Source organism: Corvus cornix, chromosome 9 (assembly GCF_000738735.6).
Source record: "Corvus cornix cornix isolate S_Up_H32 chromosome 9, ASM73873v5, whole genome shotgun sequence".
NCBI lineage: Eukaryota > Metazoa > Chordata > Aves > Passeriformes > Corvidae > Corvus > Corvus cornix.
In genome coordinates, this window is record NC_046339.1 from 21,923,377 (window position 1) to 21,943,510 (window position 20,134).

General features: G+C 45.3%; 1 protein-coding gene across 1 annotated transcript; it reads left to right on the forward strand.

The window, feature by feature from the left end:
- Nucleotides 1-1,734: 1,734 nt before the first annotated feature.
- On the forward strand, nt 1,735-17,620 carry PLEKHB2 (pleckstrin homology domain containing B2). The gene is made up of 8 exons (XM_039556668.1): nt 1,735-1,768; nt 4,980-5,027; nt 5,638-5,790; nt 6,511-6,613; nt 7,515-7,554; nt 9,780-9,869; nt 11,434-11,548; nt 13,548-17,620. Exons 2-8 carry the CDS (start codon nt 4,991-4,993, stop codon nt 13,682-13,684), a joined length of 675 nt encoding a protein of 224 aa, XP_039412602.1. The 5' UTR covers nt 1,735-1,768; nt 4,980-4,990; the 3' UTR covers nt 13,685-17,620.
- Nucleotides 17,621-20,134: the final 2,514 nt, after the last annotated feature.

Consider the following 20,134-nt stretch of genomic DNA (forward strand, 5'->3'; position numbering starts at 1 on the left):
GATCTCAGAATGATAAGCCTAAGAGATGTTTGCATGGGTTTCCAGCATATGCTTCAGTTTCTGGCAGCCTGAAGATCTGATCTTTCCTGGATCTGTGCCTCTGTCCTGCACCCTCAGATGGGACCTGTGTGGCACTTCCTGTGGAACTGCCATGCCAACGGCCTGAGGCTGGGTTCACAGCCCTGATCAACATTCCCAAGTGGCTACAGTACAGGGCATGGTCCCAGACAGCTACAAAACAAAGCCTTGATGCTCTGCACCCACGGAGATAATTCATTCAGGAAACGCCTAACAGTTGCCTGATGAAGTTTAAAGTGGTTTTAAACCTAATCTGAAAACTAAAGTTTTATATGAACCCAGACAGCCAATGCTTTGAACACATGCCAAAAAGGCAGCTGTTCCCTAGTGACTGTTCACCCAGGGTAGGGTCTGCTGAATTCCCAAATTCTCAGGGGGGAGTGTTTTTCATTCCAGAAGTAAACTGCTCCCTCCCCCAGTGTGAAGGTTGTCTTGCCTTCCACCACCAACCTAATACCTCCGTTTCTGAAAATACTTTTTCAGCAATGAAAGGTGACAGTTTTAGCCTCAGAAAAAGAACTCCCACATAAATAGAATTTGACCTACACAAATCTCATTTACTGGTGGTTTCCGAAACCTGTTCTGTTCACAGATAGATGGTATCTTTTTATCCCTCCTGTTCTGCGTATACCACATTTCTGGTCCTTCAGAGATACATGACAGCAAAGGCTACACTACAGCCTTGAAGTACAGGGTCACAGGCTTTCTATGTAATTTCTAGTTAGAACTGCTGTTGTGCTCAAGAAGAGATAATAGATGGGTAGGAGGAAGTTGAGGAGCTTGTTGACAGATTAAGTCACATTGTAACTATGATGAATATTATGTCTGTATTATCTAGTCTTAAAGCAAAAAGATTGATTGAAGCAAACAAATTAATGTGGGGTTTTTTTTGTTTTTTTTTTTTTTTTTTTACTTACAGTTATTATATAGAGGTATTCCCTCCTATGCTACCGGGATGAGCTCGGGAAAAGTTCTAATAGGAAATTCCATCAATCAGGGGAAATATTACATCTCCATAAGAAGTTATTCTCGTTTTCCACAGTAACTATCTCATATATTTTGGGTTAGAAACGGAAACACAATTTGAATTATGGAGCTAATTAACTGGTGACACAGTGCATTCCCCATCAGTGCCGGCTGAGCGGCGTGCGGGCAGCACTGACCCCAATAGAGCGAAGAGCTGTCATGCAAGCATCGCCCAGGCACGGCGCCTGGCTGCCTTATGTAAGAGGTCACAGACCAGCCGGCCTTTCCTGGCCTCGAATGCTTGCGTGACTGCTTGAACAAAGCGCCTGCTACTCTCTGTTGCGGTTCCATGGCGTGAGATCAGAAACTGTCGAAGAAAAGAAAAAGCCTGATCGCCTTAGTGCTGTGAGGCCGACCCTGTGCCAGCCGCTGGCCCGGGAAGGCGGCGATGTATTTAAAGCGCCGGGAAACCGCGAGTCGTGCCGGGGGAAGGCATTAACGGGAACGGGGTCACTGTCCCGCCCCACGCCTTCCCCAGCGGATCCGAGCCCTTCCCGGGCTGTGCCGCTGGAGCGGGCGGGGCGGGCACGTTCCCCCCGCGGACACCGGCGGCGGCAGCGGCTCCGTGCGGGCACCCGGCCGGGCGGCGCGGGCTGACGTCAGGACGGGGCTGGCGCTGCCCGCGGGCGGAGCGGGGCTGGCGGCGGGCGCGGGGCGGCGGCAGGTAGGGCCGGCGGGGGACGGGGGGCGGGGGCCCGGCTCCGGGGGGGCGGCCCGGCCGCCGCCAGCCTCGCGAAGGTCAGCGGGGCGCGGACCCCGCCGGGGCCGGGAGCGGCGCCCGGGGAGCGATGCCGGGGCCCGGCTGTCGGCGGCGGGGAGGGCGAGATGCGGCTCTCGGGCCGGCCCGGCCCAGCCCAGCTCAGGCCGCTGCCCGGCGGCAGCTGGCGGAGACGGAGCGGGGCCGCCGCCGTGCCCTGGCCGGGCAGACCCGCGGGCCAGCGGCCACCAGCCCGGTGGGGCCGGGGGGCTGCCGTGGGGCTGTCCCGGTGGGAGAGGAGAGGTGGGAGCGAGCACCGCCCCGCTGCCGCACGGGCAGGGTTGGAACGGAGCCGCAGCCCCGCTAGCGCCTGGCACTGGCTCGGAGAGCACAGACAGCTCCCGGGGAAAGGGCCTGCGCGCAGCTGGGCCAGAGCCAGCGAGCTCCAGGAATAGAAAACTTGCGCTGTTCAGAGCGGGAGGGGGCGGGTAGGGTTACATTTGAACACTGAGCTTCGTGTACTCTGTCCGAAGTACTGAGAGTAAAGTAACCGGGGGGTGTCTGTGGGCACTGCTGGTCACCGCGGGCTCAGCTCCATAGCTGGATCTGGTGTCTAAGCCCTCTTCACCTACACGGATTGCAGGATCGGGTCCACTGCTAGCTCAACTGCATTAATCAAAATTGCTCTTGTGGAGAAACACTTGATTTGTTTTAAAGTGTATTTTTCCAACCAACCAACTGGGTTTGAGAATAAGAAAGGGACTGGAACAGACTGTTGGATATTCCACATTATATTCCGTGCAGAAAACTGCTGTTCCAGGGAGCAGAAAGGAATACTCCCACCCCTTTGCTGCATCTCCTCTTAACCTGAGTTCAGTTTGGACTACTACTACTTTTAGATTTCAGTCACCAAAACACTTACTCAGATTCGTTATAAATTAATTTATCTTTGTTTAAGTCCCGTTTTTCATGTTGGTGGCACTGGGCTAGTTTAACAAGCAAATACTATTCAGATGCAGCTGATCTTGCTAGGCTATCTTCTAGCTCTGGAAATATGCTTTTAAACATCATGTGGGTGGACTGTGAATACTGTATAGGACTTCAAATGAGCCCTTGTGCTTAAAAAGGACCAGGGAAGAATATCTAATTGTTTTTGCACCTCCTACTTTAAGTGCTGACAGATTGTTCTGTGTGATTTTTTGCTCTCTCTCCAGAGGTGAAGTTTTGAGCACTTAAACTCTGAATTGGGAAAGGGTAGTTGTCGCCTCTGAGGTTACATGCAAGGCGCTGTACAGCTGCTGAAGCCCTGTTTGCTCTTGTAGCTTTACATAGCTCTGAGACATTCTGAATGTGAGACTTTGTGAGCCGTTCTGTAACCACAGGCAAAACTCAATTCGTCAAGAGAGAAGTTTTCTTCTTTGGTTCTTTCCCTTTTTCTGTCTAAGTTTAATCTAATTATGCTATTGTGTAACAGAGTAGGTTTAAAGGTAGCAACAGCATTCCATGGTCTAGTCTAACACTTGCAGTAGAACTGAAGTTCATGCAAGTTCTTTCTCAGCTTGTAAACTATGAAACAGCCTCCAGAAATAGTGACTTCACCTTATTGGGCAAACTGGAAGACATGGAAACACCATCAGAGACACCCATTCCTGTGAAAATGAAGAGCAAGTAGACTATTTCCTTTTAAAGGAGAATCAAGGGGAGGGAAGCATATACTGGGGTGGTAGCAGAGTGAGGCTCAGGTCCTTTGTACCGCTTTGTTACTTTGGAAGGATAAATTGGCCTCTATTTCTGGAGCTTGCTCTCTGTGGATGGGTGACAAGAGCATGCTCAGACCCCAGAGCAGGACCGGGTGACCATGATTAAAGCTGGACAGGAGTCTGACACTCCCTTTCAGTGGGCTATCAGCTGAATGTTTGTTTTCCCAGTGAGTGGGTACAAAAGCCAAGAGTAAGAGTTCAAACTTTACCTGCAAGTGGTTCTCGCCATCATATCCAAGGCTGTGCAGGATGTGGCATTCCTTAAATATGAAATCCTGATGGTTATAATCTTGTGTGCTACAGTACTTGCCCAGTACTCTGAAGAGGATACAGCTACAAGTAATATCCATTAGATCAGGAAATAGATGGTGCTTCCTAACTTTATGTTTTACCAGAAAATCACAAAACTCTTCCTTTTCTTCCTTCTCCCCAGCTTTAAATACATTCTGCTGTGGTTGATCTGGGAGTCTATGCCGCCTTTCACCCCCTCAGGGCCCCCCCTTTGTGCTGCTACAAGTACAATGTTAGGTTTCAGTATCTGTCTCTCATATTGGCTTACAGGCCCCACAGGTAATTTCTAAAAAGCAACCTTCTCAAGGGAGGCTTAAAATGCTTCTGTTCTTGCTTTTCTAGTTCAGTTGCACCCAGATAGTTGAGTTTTTATAATCTCTTTTAAAACAATAATCAGAGCACCATTAGACTATAAAATAAAAACTCATTTTCCAATATATCCCATGCTTGATCTCTTTTTTCAGCATGCTCATAAACCAGAATGCAGTGGCTGAGTACTTAATGTCGTGTGTGATAACTTGAATTTAACACACAGTCCTTGCCATGCTATTTCAAGCTTCATTTAAAAGCTGAGGAGAACTGAGAATCTTACTTTATGGGCTTATCTTTTATTTATTTTAATTCTTCTTGGAGCGAGCTAGTGATGATTTGAAAGAAACACAAGTCATAAAAACAGCTTTCTCCTTCCTGTTTAAGATTAAACTGTTTCAGCTTTTGTTTTGACTGGACTTTGAGCCAGTGAATGAAAAACACAGAAAAGGAAGTACAGAAAAAGAGAAGAGGTAGGTAGAAATGAGGGTGCTTGGTAACCTGAGACTGCAGAATACAGGAAGTACACGTATGCAGAGAGAACAACTCTGAAAGGATCTGGTGGTGAGTCAGGAAGCAGTCATTCCAGTCTGTCTCTTCCCCATTTTCTAAGAGCAGTAGCTGTAAGCTTGTTTGCCAGTTAAAGGTGGTTGTGCTCACTGAGTATCTTCGGCTGAGATCTACTGTGTCTCTTTGCAAGGAGAGCTGGGTACATGCAGCTATAATAGATGATACTGAGATGCCTCTTTCTAATGTATTATTGTGAAATACTGAAAACTGCTTTTCTCCCACCTCCCCCTTCCTCTTCTGCCCACTAGATTAAGCAACAATGGCATTTGTGAAGAGCGGATGGCTGCTCCGGCAAAGTAAGTCATGGGTCTTTATCCTCCTTCTCTTCCTGTTCACTGTGACTTCTTCAGAAAACATCCGAGCAACTTAGTAATTCCCAGGTTTTCTTAAAAAAAGCCCCTAGTTCTGTGGGTTGTTTTTGTTGGTTTTTTTTCTTTTTACTTTTAGGACACATCACAAAATGACCTGTCATGACAGCATTCCCATGTGACCTTTGGGTACTCCAGTGGGAAACAGGATATACCATATCTGAGATGTCTGACTGGCATTCAGCTTCAGATGCTACTCTGTAATTAGTGCTGTATAAGTGGAGAATTGGAAACTTCACCTGACACCTCAACTGAGTGTCTTTCAATTAGTCACACCCTCTGCTTGTTCCTGCAGCAAGTTAGAACTCAAGCATCAGGTCACACACTTAAAACCAGTTTTGCTTTGAATCCTAGATAAAATATGGCACCCAATTCTCTAATACTCTCAAGTGGGACTGTTGTAATACACGATTTTGCTTGGCACTTTGGAATGTTGTCTGGGGCAACTGTGAAGGATATCTTGGTTTATTTTTTATTAACTCTAGGACAGAAATGTTTCCCGATATGTGCCCTCAAAATTGACTGTGTGATTTTTAAGGTACTATTTTACGGCGCTGGAAGAAGAACTGGTTTGATCTGTGGTCTGATGGCCGCTTAATATTCTACGATGATCAAAATCGCCATGATATAGAAGATAAAATCCACATGCGAATCCATTGCATCAACCTCAGAGTGGGGAATGAATGTCGAGGTAATAATGAAATCTTCAGGATTTGTGTATTCAGAGATTCTTTACAACTTCAGTGCCTGCCCAGCATACCATATACAGCACTACTGCAGATGTAAATATGTCTGAAATATGTGCAACTTCACTGCTCTTGAATCCCCTCACCTTCCAAAAAAATTCAAGCCCACCAACTCCTAAATTCCTTTAGAGATACCCAGGGTGTGGTATCACTGTGTGATACGTTAGGTTAGGGTTTGATACTTCCTTTTAAAACACAGTGAGGACAGTGTACCATGCATGCAGGAGAATGGGATGTTCACACCAGGACTGTGTGTCTGATATAGAGTGTTCCTGGTGTAACCACAGTGCTGACTGACTGAGAGGCAGGGCTAGAAATGGGAAACCTCAGCAGATGTTATTCCTAAGTTCACTTCTAGCTTTTGTTAGCGCTCCACTTGGTGCTGACACAAGGGAAGGACACAAGTGCTGGAGAGTACTTATTGCTAAGGGTCGACTGGTTCTGCTGTAAGACACATTTTGTAGGAAAGGTGTTCAGAGCTGCTTACTTTCAGGACACTGAAGGTTAATTCCTTCAGTGACTTGTTCAGATGCCATGGAAGGCAGCTACAAGTGGCCCTAGTTTATTTTGTCCAGACTTGCATAAACTGACTCTCTTCTTGTACATGTGATCACGTAATTCTGTTTATAGGTACTTCATAACTCATCTCTGTTTTTCTCACTCAGATTTCCAGCCTCCAGAGGGGAAGCAGAGAGACTGTTTACTGCAGATTGTTTGCCGTGATGGGAAGACAGTCAACCTCTGCGCAGAGAGTGCAGATGACTGCCTGTAAGACAGCCAGGGATTAATGGTTTTGCTGCTTCTCCCTCTTTTATCCCTCTTTATCTCTCTCCCTAGTTATTTTCCTCCCTTCTAACTTTAAGAGATATGTTTTAAGAAAGTTTTCAAGCAAATAAAAGCAGGTTTTCAGTGACAAAAAACCCAATAGCTCTCCTAGAAGTTGTCTAGCTCATGCAAACTAACTGCAAGTTAAGTCACTGAAAACACTGAAGGGTGAGGAGGAGTAGAAAAACCTGACTAATATGATTAATGCAAGACTTGTTAAACAGATTTTTTAAAACTTTTGCTATTCTTCAAGAGTATGTGATGCAGCATGAGGCCAACAACATCCCAGTAGCGAAAGGGAGAATACTCCATTATTGTGAACTCTCTGCTGAGCTGGGCTATGTAGAGTTAGATAACTTCTGTGGCCACTGTTTGCCAAGGAGTGTGGTACATGGAGCATGCTCCCAGCCCCATGGCAGGGGAGAGCTGGGTGAGGTGTACCTAGCTCCTGGGAGCTGCAGCAGCAGCAAGGCCCGTGCTCTAATCAGTACAGACGAACTGTTCTGGCTGGGGTGCATCTTTTCCTATTTCCTTATCCTAAGCATGACTGCGTGTTTCCTACCTGTTGTGGTTACAGCAAGGACCTCCGAAACTGCATCCATTCCTCCTCACGTTCCTCCTCATTCTTTCTCAGCTCTGCAAAGAAAGTAATTATTTCTCAGTCTTAGTGTAACACTTTTGTGCATTCATTTGAGTGTATCATTAGGCTTTGGCACATGCAGTATCTTAAACTCTGCTCCTGCAGTACCTCTAGTTGCTAACCTTGTTTGTTTCATTGACCTAAGGGAAAAAGGTGGCATTAATTTTTATCAGTGTTTCACTAACCAATGTGGGTTTTTTGCAGGGCATGGAAAATTGCTCTCCAGGACGCCAGAACAAACACAGTGAGTGTCCTACCTAGACTTTATACTGATAGAGAAGCAGCACATGAGTGTTATGTGTGGCCCAGCAGTTTACTTCTGAAATCATGTTCCATCCTTCTCTGCTAGAGAAAAACAGGGTCATGAGCGTGATAGTAAAGCTTGTGGGTGGGAAGAGGAATGATTCTCTGGATCACAAGCACGTATCATCCTTGCAGCCAAGTCCAGGCAAATACACGCTGTGTGGAAAATAATCTTTTTAAGAAGTGATTTCTCTGGGTGGAAGTGAATGTTTGGAAAGCTGGTCTGTGGGCACTGAGGCTGTAGGCAACAAGCAAATCTTCTGCAACCAGCAAAAATGAACTTTTCACTCCTAGTGTTTGTTGCCTCCCAGGTGGGTGCAGTGCTGAAGGAAGCTTACTACACAGCAGCTGTTTGTTAATGTAGAACCATCACACTGTGGGATGCTTCTTGGCAGAGACATGGGGAAGAATGAGATGCTTGGAGGAGAGTGCAGGCATGCTGAGGAGGAGTGTATTACCATTGCCATGCTAGCTGTGGAGAGTATCAGGAATCATAGAAGCCTGTTTGTGAGTCTTCTGGAGAACTGTATCTTTGGGCAGCCACATCTATCCACTTGTGGGTATTGCTAATTTGTTTTTCCTCTAGACTGCCTTCCAGAGTACTCTGCAGCACTAGCTTTCCTTGGATGACTAGACTGAACCAACCCGAGGTGTTTCTGTTTCAGAGGAAATGCTGTGTTTTGTAGAAGCTTATCTCAGTTTGCGATGGGTCACATTAACATTGCCACTGTACTGGGACATCTGTCAGATGATATAACTTAGATTTGTAGATACCCAAAGCAAACACTTGTCATGGCAAAACTACCCCAGACACGATTGTCTCTGACTGCAGCCATGCTACACTGCCTGTGGCCTTAAATGAGAAGTGAAGGATTTGTCCTCATGCAGAGGACACAACACTCATGGTCTGTCTGCTCTAGTTTTAGGGGCTTTATCTCGCCTGTGTGTGTGATGGTGACTCCTGGTTTCAGGAAATGGGAACTGCTGTTTTCATGCCTCTGACAGAGGTGCCAGCCTTGCTAGATGGTTCAGAACATGTCAGTGCTGACCTTGGTCAGCCAAGGCAGACCCCTGCTACTCAAAGTAGAGCAGGTAGCCCTCTACACAAGCAGTTACATAAATTAACACTTTCCAAAGCTATTAAAGGTGTCAAACAAGGACTTGGACTAACTGGATAAGTGAGTTTGAGTCTGTAGGTGTGTGACAGACTTTTCAAAAATTCCAAGCATCCAGCAGTGCCTCCTAACTTGACTGGAATAACTAAGGTGATCACCTTAGCTTTGAGACTGTATCATTTACAGGTGTTTGCAGGCTTGTGCATCGCTTGTACAGAGATCCCTGTGACAGGGCAGGACACATTTACTGCTAAGATGTGAGCAGATTTCTCAGGTGATGGAAATACCACTTCATACAGTATTTTAACAGTGTTTCAAGCAATCCTTAAAATCTTCATCATGAGTTTGACTTGTGGTATAACCATATTATGTCCTCAAATGCCATGATTTCATCAGTCGAAGAGATAATAGAACATTTGCTGTTGAGTTATTAAAATGTTCCCTTGTGAATTAAAGAATGGGAGTTGGCTTTTGCCTTGGAAAAGAGAACAAGAGCATCACTGTAGATTTTGGATATTAGGGGCAAGAATACAAGGATAGTGTAAGAAATCTTAATTGTCTTTGAGAACTTATTCTAAATGGACTCAAGTGTTACCACCTTTGCCTCAGGTACCACTTTTGCCTACTGCATTTGTTTCCTTTACCTGCTTCTGCAGAACGTGGTGATACCACTCTAGGGTGCTAGCTTAGTTGTGAAGATTTCTTTATCTGAAGACAGAAGATGAACAGGAGGCTAATTTCTAAATCTGAAGCTATGGAGTGTTGGAAGGAGCCAGTGTGCTTGCGTGTACACATCTGCACATCTGTGGCACACACAGAGGGAAAAAATTTATGGCTCCTTTTTGTGGTTGACCAGGTATTTCTATTCTCCCACATGTACTCTCCAGGTACTTTCTTTTTGCAGCCTTTACAAGGTGCTCTCTGCTTTCTTAACATGCAGCATGGCTAAAGGTTACTTTTTCTTTGGGGTCATTAAGTTTTAATCCTTAGACTACTCTAACTGGCTGGCTATAGGAAAAGGTGATAACTGCTATCTATCCATGGTGTTTAGGGCTACGTGGGATCTGATGTGATGTATGATGAGACAGCCATTTCCTCGGCCCCTCCTCCCTACACAGCTTATGCCACACCATCACCTGAGGTAAGAGTTGCAGTCAGGAAGCGTTCACATGAGTGAGGCAGCAGGAACAGCCTCCTTCAAGCACTCACAAAGCGCTGCAATGTACTGTTATACCCAGCTTTAAAGTTTGTATAGCAGGAGAGAGTAAGGCACTATCTATCTATTGCTGCTCTTATTTGAGATGGATTTCCTTTGAAAGGGATGAGGCACATTTGTTTGGGAGGTGTATAAAGGGGTGGCTGCTCATTGAACTTGGAAAATAAAGCTTCAGAGAGGGCAGAATGTATTTGGCTGATCTTGAAATATATTGGCCGTACAGCTTCTAACATAAGGAGGTGTGACTGCATTTTCATGTTGTGCAAGCACTGCAAGGGTATGAGATCAGGAGTTGTAAAAATAGGGTGTAATGACTGGAGCCATCACTTTTAACACATAAGGATTTTGTTGTACCAAGATGTCTTAGCAACACAGTAACTCTAGTTCCTGGATACACAGTTTTTTTGCAGTGAAGGAGCAGCTTTGGGACCGAACCAGGATATTTTGGGGATTTCTGGATGTGCTTAGTGATGTGCAGTAATATGTGAGGGGATAGTTTGCAGGAGTATTGCTTGTTGCACTGTATGTGCTCTGCTCCAGCCTCTCACTCTTGTTAAGACCTAGTGGTGCTGGAAGCTTCCTCTGTGCAGCCTCCTCTTTTGGAGAAAAAAATTACTTCTAAAACATGCAGCTATAGAGTGTTTGTCTCTAATCTGACATCTGCTTGCAGCGGACCCTCTAGGAGGGCTGGTTGGAGTTTTTTTGGGATCGGCTGCTGCCTTCCTGGTGATGCCTTAGGTTTTAACTTACATGTTTTTCAAATCCTCTACTGCCTGGTGTGTAACTGAAGTTTCGTGTGGCCTGTTAACTTCTGCTCTCTCATGCTGGTTAGACATAACAAAGCCTCTCTAGGTTTGCTTTTCAAGGACACCTCGATTGTCCCAGGCCCCAAAATGTGTAAACTAAAAGCCTCTGAAGAGGAGGGGCAAACTTGGGGTAATTACATCATTAACTGAAGCTATAATTGGAGAATTAACCCTGATACGCAAATGGGCCAAACTTATAAAAGTGTGAAGAACCCATGACCCAGGGTCCATCTTGGGTGTAGCCTTTTGACTGCCCAGGGTGTACTTTTGAAGGCCCTTCAAATAAATATCGACTTTTATTCTCTTATTCTTGTCTAGCCTCTGTTTTCAGGTAGCCACCTCAAGGCATCACTGGCACTTCCAAGCTCCCTAGAGAGCTGCTGTTGGCATAAGGACAGAGAGAAGAAGCTTGGCAGGGCTGCTGTGGCTCTGCCTGATGATCCAGGCCCTGCCTCTGCTATTGCCTGTCCAGGAAAGGGAGAGAGCAAATGCTGCTTAGGACTGCTTATTTTTTCAAGCAGCTGTTCTGAATCCATTTAGGGGAGTAGATTGGCTATAGCAGTACAGACTGGATATTTTAGTGAAACTTTAACTACATTAGAAACGAAGGCAAATTGACCAGTGTGCTTAACTGGATCCATAGCAAAGTGTTCTTGTATAACAGACATGTTTAATTTCACCAGGTTTATGGCTACGGCTACGATCAGTACAATGGTGCGTATCCCCCCGTGGGCCCTCAGATCATCTATGCCTCCAATGGACAAGCCTATGCTGTTCCCTATCAGTATCCATACCAAGGTAATCAGTGTCAGCCACATCCTCTACCTTCCCACAGAAGCTATTTGAGTCAATCTTTCTGGCTTTAGCTCTACTAATCACCATCCTTTACCAGCCACCACTCCTGCACACAAAGAAAGAAACCAAGTCCACTCACCCTTTCACAACAAAGGGAGTGCAGTGAAATTGGTATCAAGGGATTTAACTTTCCCAATGTGATCTCAGCATAGTTACATTACTTTATGAATTCTTTTAAGCATACAGAACTCTAACTACAGCATGTTTTCTAAGGAAAGGTACAAGAGTCAGAAGAAGACGTGATTTTGTGATTCACTACTCCATATTGGGCATTGATGGAGCTTTTAATTCATCTGCTGCTCTTATACCTAGTTTAATTATTTAAATGCAAATTTCAAAGGTAAATCCACTCCCAGAACAAGGTTGTAGCTTGTTCCTTCCCTGTGTGCTGGAAATGCTGTAAGGCAGCATTTCAGCCATGTGAAGTCTTCTGTTGCTCTGTTCAGCTTTGTATAGCTTTCAGTCTCAAAAACAGGAAGCAAAGATTAAAATTGTAGGGTGTGCTTTTAATCATAGTCACCTTAATTTAGGGTTAGTTTTGCATAGAGCCCCAGTCCTAAGGAACTGGGGCTTTAGAGTTGTGTGGGTAATAAAAATGAGAAAACTGATTGTTTATGATCTGACTGCAAACAGGAATCTATGAGAATTTTTTATTTCAGTTTCGAGGGAGATTTTGTTTTCTATTTGACATTTTCCAGGTTATTTCACATGCCTTTTCAATTTTTTTTTTATAAGGGAGGTGCATCAGCCTTTAAAGCTTTTAAAGTTTTCTTCATCTAAGTTACTGAAGTCCTAAGATACAGATGAGGAAGGTGTGTTCTGTTGGTTCTGAAAAACAGCAGCTTTTTAAAAACCCAAGAACTGTTTTTAAAAACTTCCAGCAGGCCTTGGAAATCAAGCCAAACCCATATGGTAACAATGCAGCATCAAACAGTAACTCCCCTCAGCAGTTTGCAAGTCCAGTGTGTTAAGATACTAGGTTCTGGTTGGGCATAGTGACCAAGGCTCAATGTTTTCCTTCACCAGGGTCACTGCAACTAAACCTTAGGGTTCAGGTTCACCCCAGCAACTCACTTAACCCCTGTATTTTCAGCTCCATTGCTCATTCTCTACAGTGACATAATCCTTCTCAGGGGGGAGAGTCATGCATTGTTGTCAGTGAAAGCCTTTTCTAGTTGTATTTAGTTGGATTACTTAAGAATCTGTTACAAAACACCATTGTGGGATTTTCAAGAATATTTAATGTCCCTGAAATGTCTGGAAGGGAAAATAGGACTGTTATGTTTGCTTTGCAGGTAGGAGCTAAATCAGAAAACATGACAGGTGAAGCTTGTACAAGTCTGTTACAGAGCAAGGGTCAATTGGTGGCTTCTTGAGTCCAAGGTTAATTTCTAACTACTGGCCAATTTTCATCTGAACAGAAATGTAGCAGCTGTCACCACTCCACAGATCAGTCCAGGATGTGAAGGCTGAATTGCAGTAGGCAGTAAATGTAAATAACTGATACACAGTTTCAGACAAATTACTGGCTTGAGACCTGCCAAAGATTTTTTGGGGGGGAGGGTGTAAGGGGGAGGAACTAAACTATTTGCCTTAACTTCAAGGCTGAATCAATTTTTAGACCATTTCTTACATTAAATCCACAAAGTGTTTCATAGAATGATAATTCATAGGTTCTTTGCAGAACAATGTTCACTTTTACATTTGTGATGAGTTTTCCTCACAGATATTAAGCTGTTACAAGGCTGGAAATGTTGCTAGGCCCTTGGATTTAATTAATGTGGAGGTTGAATCCAAAGCAGGTATTCTACCTGTGTAGCTGGCAAAATCTTAGTATTCGGTTGAAGGAAGGTGAAAGAATGAGCCTGTTTTGAAATTGCAATGTATGGTATTAAGATACACATTTTTTTTGCCCTCCTCCCAACAACCTCTTGTTTCCTAGGACCTTATGGCCAGCCCCCTGCAAACCACGTCATCATTCGAGAGCGTTACCGTGACAGCGATGGAGATCTTGCACTGGGCATGCTGGCTGGAGCAGCAACTGGAATGGCTCTGGGATCATTATTTTGGGTCTTCTAGATTACCCTTTCCTTATCTCTGTAGTTCCAAACCCCTTTATTGTGTGCAATAATATATTGGCAACGTTGTTTACTGTTAAACTTTGAAAAATGCAATAGTTATTTTTCAGTAGTGACATCTTAATAACTGATTCTTAACTGTCTTAATGAGAGTTTAAAGGCACCATTTAGTTAAGTGGTTGGAGATGGCATGTGCTGCTCTTGAATTCTGGTCTGATGTTCAGAATTAGAAGGATCAATATGAGCACCAGTGTCACGTGGTAGCAGTCACCTGCTTTATGAACAGGCTGTTATTGTAAACACCATAGGAAAATATTTTTTTTTTTTGGGGGGGGGGTCTAAGATCTAGTTCAAATAAGAGGTTAACAGGAGTCCTGCATTAGTGTACACATACTACTGGCTTTTAAACATTCCCTGGAAAAACATATAGCTCAGCAGAAATTCCTTGGCATTAGACAGTCTACCATGCTTGAGGGTTTTTTTGTTGTTTTCAGACTTGCCTGCAGATGGTAGTGTGTTTTCTTAGGTGGAGTCCTATACCTGCCTCTCACACCATCTAGGTGAAGTTGTCTTTGAGAATGTATGAGCAAACCACTAAGAAGTGGCAACACTCCTCAATTCTTTTATTCTCCCAGAAATGTGAAAGACCAGTGGCAAGGAAGACCAGTGTTTGTTGTTATATCTCCCTCTTTATCCTGGAAGACTCTTCTCTGGTCAGATGGAAGGAACAGATCTTTAGCTTTGCAGGTTTCTGCAGAACAGCAGTCCCAGACACTGCACCAGCTGCACTGTTAGGAACCAGCCATTGTCCAGGGTGTCTGCTCGCTACTGCCACCGCTCTGCAGAGTCTGCAGGAGGAGAACTAACTTCAACAGCCCTTGCTCTGTTGGGCCTCCCAGCCCCTCTGCAGGCAGGAACAGTCAGGAGGGGAGAGACAAGCAACACAAGTAGAGCTTGCACACAGGCACTATGATATCAGCTGCCTTGCCAGGGCTAGGGTAGGATGCCTGCCTCTTAGCCACCAAGGTTTCCTGAACCAGATTCCTTATTTGCAACTAATTTTGAGTGCAGCTGACCGTGGGTTTGTTGTATGCACATTTCCCCCTCACAATTCAGCAGGTCTCCTCTTCACTCCATGACTTGTTGAGGAAAACACTCCAAGGAACCTGTCTGGCTTTGCTTGTATGTGTGGTTCCTATACACAGTGTGCTGTGGACTGTCCCCTGGAGTGCAGCTGTTTTATATGTTACATGGCCTGTTATGTGCTGAGCTGTGCTTGGCAGGGAAAGAAAGCTCTGAAGAAATGCGTGGGCTTTCTTATTCAGGTAAATGAGGCAGGGTGCCTAAGCTGAGTTCTTATAGTAAGAGGACTTATTTTTATACTTCCACTTTTAACTTCCTGTATTCACACACTGTTTTAATGTTAAGTCTTACTTATGCTTTCATTCAGAAAAAGGTTAATTTCCTTATAGTTCACAGGGTTTCATGTCAGGAAAGATAAAATAGATGAGAACTTGCATCCATATAAATTTAGCTGAAGTCCCAATCTTCTCCATTTCATCCTAAAACTCTGCTGGCTCTATCCTACTTATGTAAGCAATAGAGGTCCTGGACAAGAGTTTGGGTAGCAGACAGGGGAAGCACGAGGCTTTCACCACCCTTAGGACTAACTCAACCAAGTGGAATCACGGGCAGTAAACAGACAGATTTAATTGTGGCTGCTTTACTAAGAGTGGGCCTGATCCAGGGGAGGTAAACTGCTTTCAAGAGACTGGTTCAGAGCTGTACACCAATGTGCATGCATGTCCTTTCACAGTTTAACACAAGCTGTGCATGTTCTGCCAGTCAGATGTACTGAAAGGACATTCTGGAAGTGCCAAAGAGGACTAAAGTGAAAGTTTCCTATTGCTAGTCCAAACTAAAAGAAATTGCAGTACACTACTGAAGCTCTCTTAGAGACCTGGTAGCCTTGAAGTCAGAAAGGGATGGGAATGTAAGTGAACAAACATGTCTACCCTTTTAAAAAGCCCTTTAAGAGATGAATTTGATTACAGGTCTACGCTGCTGTTTGGTTTGTGCTTTGCAATAGCGAGTTCTGCAGAATCTGCCTCCGTCTCCTTTCTCTGTGATTCTTAACTTGTAAGGAGTAGGGGAGAATAAAACAATTGGGCATCATATGATTTTTTGAATTTTATAATGATTGGGAAAGGATAACAAAGTGAATCAGCTGGGTTTTTGTTTTGGTTTGGGCTTTTTTTTTCAGAAGAACTGTTAGTCACAGCAGGGGAACACATCTTTTGTGTTTTCAGGAGATAACTCTGTCTAAGTCCCCAGTTTCTTAAAGTAAAGCATATAAAATAAAGACTGTTGATTGTAAAACATTCCTGGGTTGAACTTCAAAAGAAATTATCTTTTTAAAAGTTAAAATTGAAGTAATTCTCCATTAAGAAAATAACCTTACCCTTCACAATGGACAAATTTCACATTACAAATTGAAGCCAAAGACTCTAGTTTTGGCTTGGAAACAATAGGCTGCTTTTATACAAAAATCATGAACTACTTTTCTATCTCCGAAGCATAGGCATTTAGAAGCCAGAAAACAAATGTGCAAAACTGTGCTAGAGCATGAAATCAAGAGCAAAGTTATCTCACTGCAGGTGCTTGTAGCCTTTCTGATCTTACTGCAGAGATAGAAGTGGCAACATCCTGGTGCACAAAGCAGCAGCATGGGGATTGCTACCTAAAGTCACTGGTTGCTGAAGCTCAGACTTGCTTCCTGAAGACATGCCCCTGTCTCCTGTTGCTCAGGAACAGAGTGGAGCTTTGGTCAGATCTACAACAATGTCTGGCTGGATACACAGTCATGACTCAATAGCCTTTCTCTGCCTAGCTCTGCACTTCATGCTGCCATAAGCTGAAGAGATGGGATTTAGGGCTTGGAGGGACTGCCATGCCAGCTTCTGCAGACCAGTGATACCATAGTGATGGAAGAGGCAGCAGGTGTGGCAAGATAATTTTCAAAGCAGATTGAAATGATAGTTTGTTTCTGAATGGTGCTATTCATAACTATAATTCCAGTTACATTTGCATAGTACCCAAGCACACACTTTCCTGCTTTGGGCCCAATACTTAAGCCCCCTAAAGCTGTGGGAGGTTCACAGGTACCACAGTGCCACTGTTTTTGTGCAGTGTACACTGTCAGATAAGGGTAAATCTGTTGTACAGCAGTGACAGTCTGTTCAGAATTCAGTGCCAGTGCTTGTGGAGGTCACGAGTCTACACATTCATCTGGGACTAGTTCCCTTTGGGCTCTCAGTTATGGACAACTGGACAGAGCCAGGCTTCCTGAGAGTGAGGTGGGAATGCTCAGCCTTCTGATAAGTCTGACCACATTAAGGAGGTGAACCAGGGCCCCCTCCCACATTCTTAGTTACATGTGAAAGCATAGCTGTTGGCTTCTTTTGCATGAATTTGGGGGAGAGCCAGTCTCTTCTAGTGAGTGGGTAAAGGCTTATGGACTAGGGAGGAGGGGATGGGAAGTGTTTCTGTACAGAACAACTGCACTGACTTGCAGCAAAGACACATCTTCCCCAGAGCCGAAGCACATTCCAAACAAGTCTAGATGGAGCTACCCTGCATGTCATCCAACACTGGCTTACTTTGGTTTGTTCTTCAGTGAACTTCAGTAGGTGATGGAACCAGCTACGCAAGTGCAGTAGAGGAGAAAATTCACACTCGTGTTCCTCAGATGTGTTTGTGCTTTTCCTCCTCAGCATAAGACTGTGTAAGTCATGGAGGGTAGCATGCAGCAAGTTTCCCCTCCAGAACCTTTATGTTCTTGCGCACTACTGTCTTTACTGCAGCTTTTACTGTATGTCCTCATTCTCATTAATTTATAGCAAAATAATCATAGCAATAAAATTCATATTAAGTGTAATTATTTTGTCTTGACATGTTCACTAGCCTTTATTCAACACTTCTCATTTAGATGGAGTGTAGACAGCTCAGGCTGACATACCTTGGGCATCTCAGTTACCATTTGATAAGTGTAATGTAAGGTCTGCAAAATCAGCAAAGTAACTCCACACTAACACCACTATACGAAGATTAAAATTAAGACCTATTTCTTTCTAATGGAGTTGTAGGCTTTGACTCAGACGTGCTTAATCTTGGATATATGCAACACTTATCCAGATTTACCATTTGACATTGTGTTATCAACAGATTTGCACTGCTTAGTGTTAGCCTAAGCTGCATGGAGCACAGATGTTGCTCTGGGCAAAATGCTACTGATTGCTGTATTGGTGTTTCCTGTTTATGAATTGCTTCAGAGCAGTTGGGTGCAATCAATAAGTTTGCTTTGACAAAGACACTAAATGACCACAACTAGCTCTGCCTCCTAAAGACAGACAATCTTGCATGTTTGCAGGAAATTAAACTTCTAGTCAGAAGGACCACAGTACATTTTGTAAAACTGTATCCCTGCTTTATGCACTTTTTTTTTTTTACTGCTGAGGGATGGTGGGTTTTTTAGCCTCTGAACTGGGGAAGGAATGAAAACAAAACTGCTATTTCAACCCATCAGCTAATGTCAGAGTATGCATTGCTTTTCTACACAGCATGCTATGTCGACTGTGCTTGCAGCACATCATGTATACTTAACCCTACCCACCTGAGCCCACTTTTACTGAAATTCTGTACCAGAACAAGTTAGGGAACTAGATTTCCCTGTGCAAGGCTTAGCAGCTCCACACCTTCCTGAGCTTCCAACAGCTTAGAGAATGGGCTTTGCATCTGTTACTGCATTCCCTCCTCCTGCTACTGCATTCCCTGTCCTCTTTGTGGTTGCAAAATGCAACTGCCATAATTAATTTGGGTTGTATTCCTAAAAATATCTTTATTTGTGCCTCTCTCCTGTTGCAGTTCTACTACAGTGCATTGCAGTGAACTCAATGTTCCCTCAATTTCAGTGGAGCTGAGAGTGTCCCTCCACCCCGTATGCTGTGAGCAGTCACTAACCACAAACCAGACCTGGTCCCAGCTGGCTGGCACAGACCCAGCTGGTTTGGAGCCTCCTGAGTGCGACAGAGCATCTCACTGGGTTTCAGAGTTTTTGAGGCATCTCTAAAAGGCTCCAGACTCACAGAGCACGTAAAAACTCCAGTGTATCTGCATTAATAATTTCAAGAGCCATGTGATGATTTTTAAGGTGCAAGTTGGGAAAGTTTCAGACCAACGATGCTGGGCTTAACCTGACTGACTATGGTGGATGCAACATTGATACTACCCAATCCTCCATGTATTTTATATACCAAAATTAGCCATGCATTTTGCAAAATATGACAGGTAAAGTCAAAACGAGCAACCCCTGGAAAGTCTCCTGAGCTTTCTGGGGCCAGGTGCATGGGGGCTGAGGTGAGCTTACCCCAAGCAGCAGCTGCATCTCCTGCCAGCCATCAGCTGTGTCCCTGGGTGCTCCCAGCCAGGCAGGCCACAGCCACCTCCCAGGTTTTGAGGCCAGCAGAACATCCTGTAACTAACTGAGTCTACCCTTCATGAACTCATGGATGACACAAACCTGGTTGGGACTGTTGATCTGCTGGAGGGCAGGAAGGCTCTGCAGAGGGATCTGAACAGGCTGGATCCATGGATCGAGGCCAACTGTATGAGGTTCAACAAGGGGAAGTGCCAAGTCTCGCACTTGGGTCCTGCACTTACCCCCTTCAGCACTACAGGCTGGGGGTAGAGTGGCTGGAAAGTGGCCCAGAGGAAAAGGCCCTGGGGGTGCTGTTTGACCGCAGCTGAACACGAGCCCAGGTGTGCCCAGGTGGCCAAGAAGGCCAGTGGCACCTGGCCTGTGTCAGCAAAGGTGTGGCCAGCAGGAGCAGGGCACGATCGTCCCCTGTGCTCAGCAGTGGTGAGGCCACACCTTGAGTGCTGTGTCCAACTGCGAGGCCCCTGAATTCGGGAAGGACACTGCGGTGCTGGAACCAGTCCAGAGAGGGGAATGGAGCTGGGGAAGGCTCTGGAGCACAAGCCCTAAGACGAGCAGCTGAGGGAGCTGGGGGTGTTTAGCCCGGAGCAAAGGAGGCTCAGGGGGGACCTTATCACTCCATACGAGGTTGTAGCCAGGTGGGGGTCGGCCCTGCTCCCAGGGAACAAGGGACAGGATGAGAGGACTTAGCATTAAGCAGGGTTGGAGGTTCAGATTGGCCATTAGGAGGAATTTCTTTCCGGAAAGGGTGATTACACACCGGCATGGGCTTCCCCGGGAGGTGCTGGAGTGACCGTTCCCGGGGTGTGTGAGGCCGGGCTGGGCGCGGCCGCAGCGCTGTCTCGGCGCCCCCGCTCCCCTCACGCCGGCTCCGCGCGCCGCCGCCCGTAGATGGCGCCGCGGCTCCGCGATGGCGGCGCTGGGCCCGGCCCGGCCCGGCCCTGCTTAGCGAGCGCC

Bases quoted from the DNA above. Each gene is read 5' to 3' on its own strand.
- PLEKHB2 (XM_039556668.1), top strand. From the start codon at position 4,991: ATGGCATTTGTGAAGAGCGGATGGCTGCTCCGGCAAA. The intron at 5,028-5,637 runs GTAAGTCATGGG...GTGATTTTTAAG, and splicing joins CGGATGGCTGCTCCGGCAAA to GTACTATTTTACGGCGCTGG. The intron at 5,791-6,510 runs GTAATAATGAAA...TTTCTCACTCAG, and splicing joins AGTGGGGAATGAATGTCGAG to ATTTCCAGCCTCCAGAGGGG.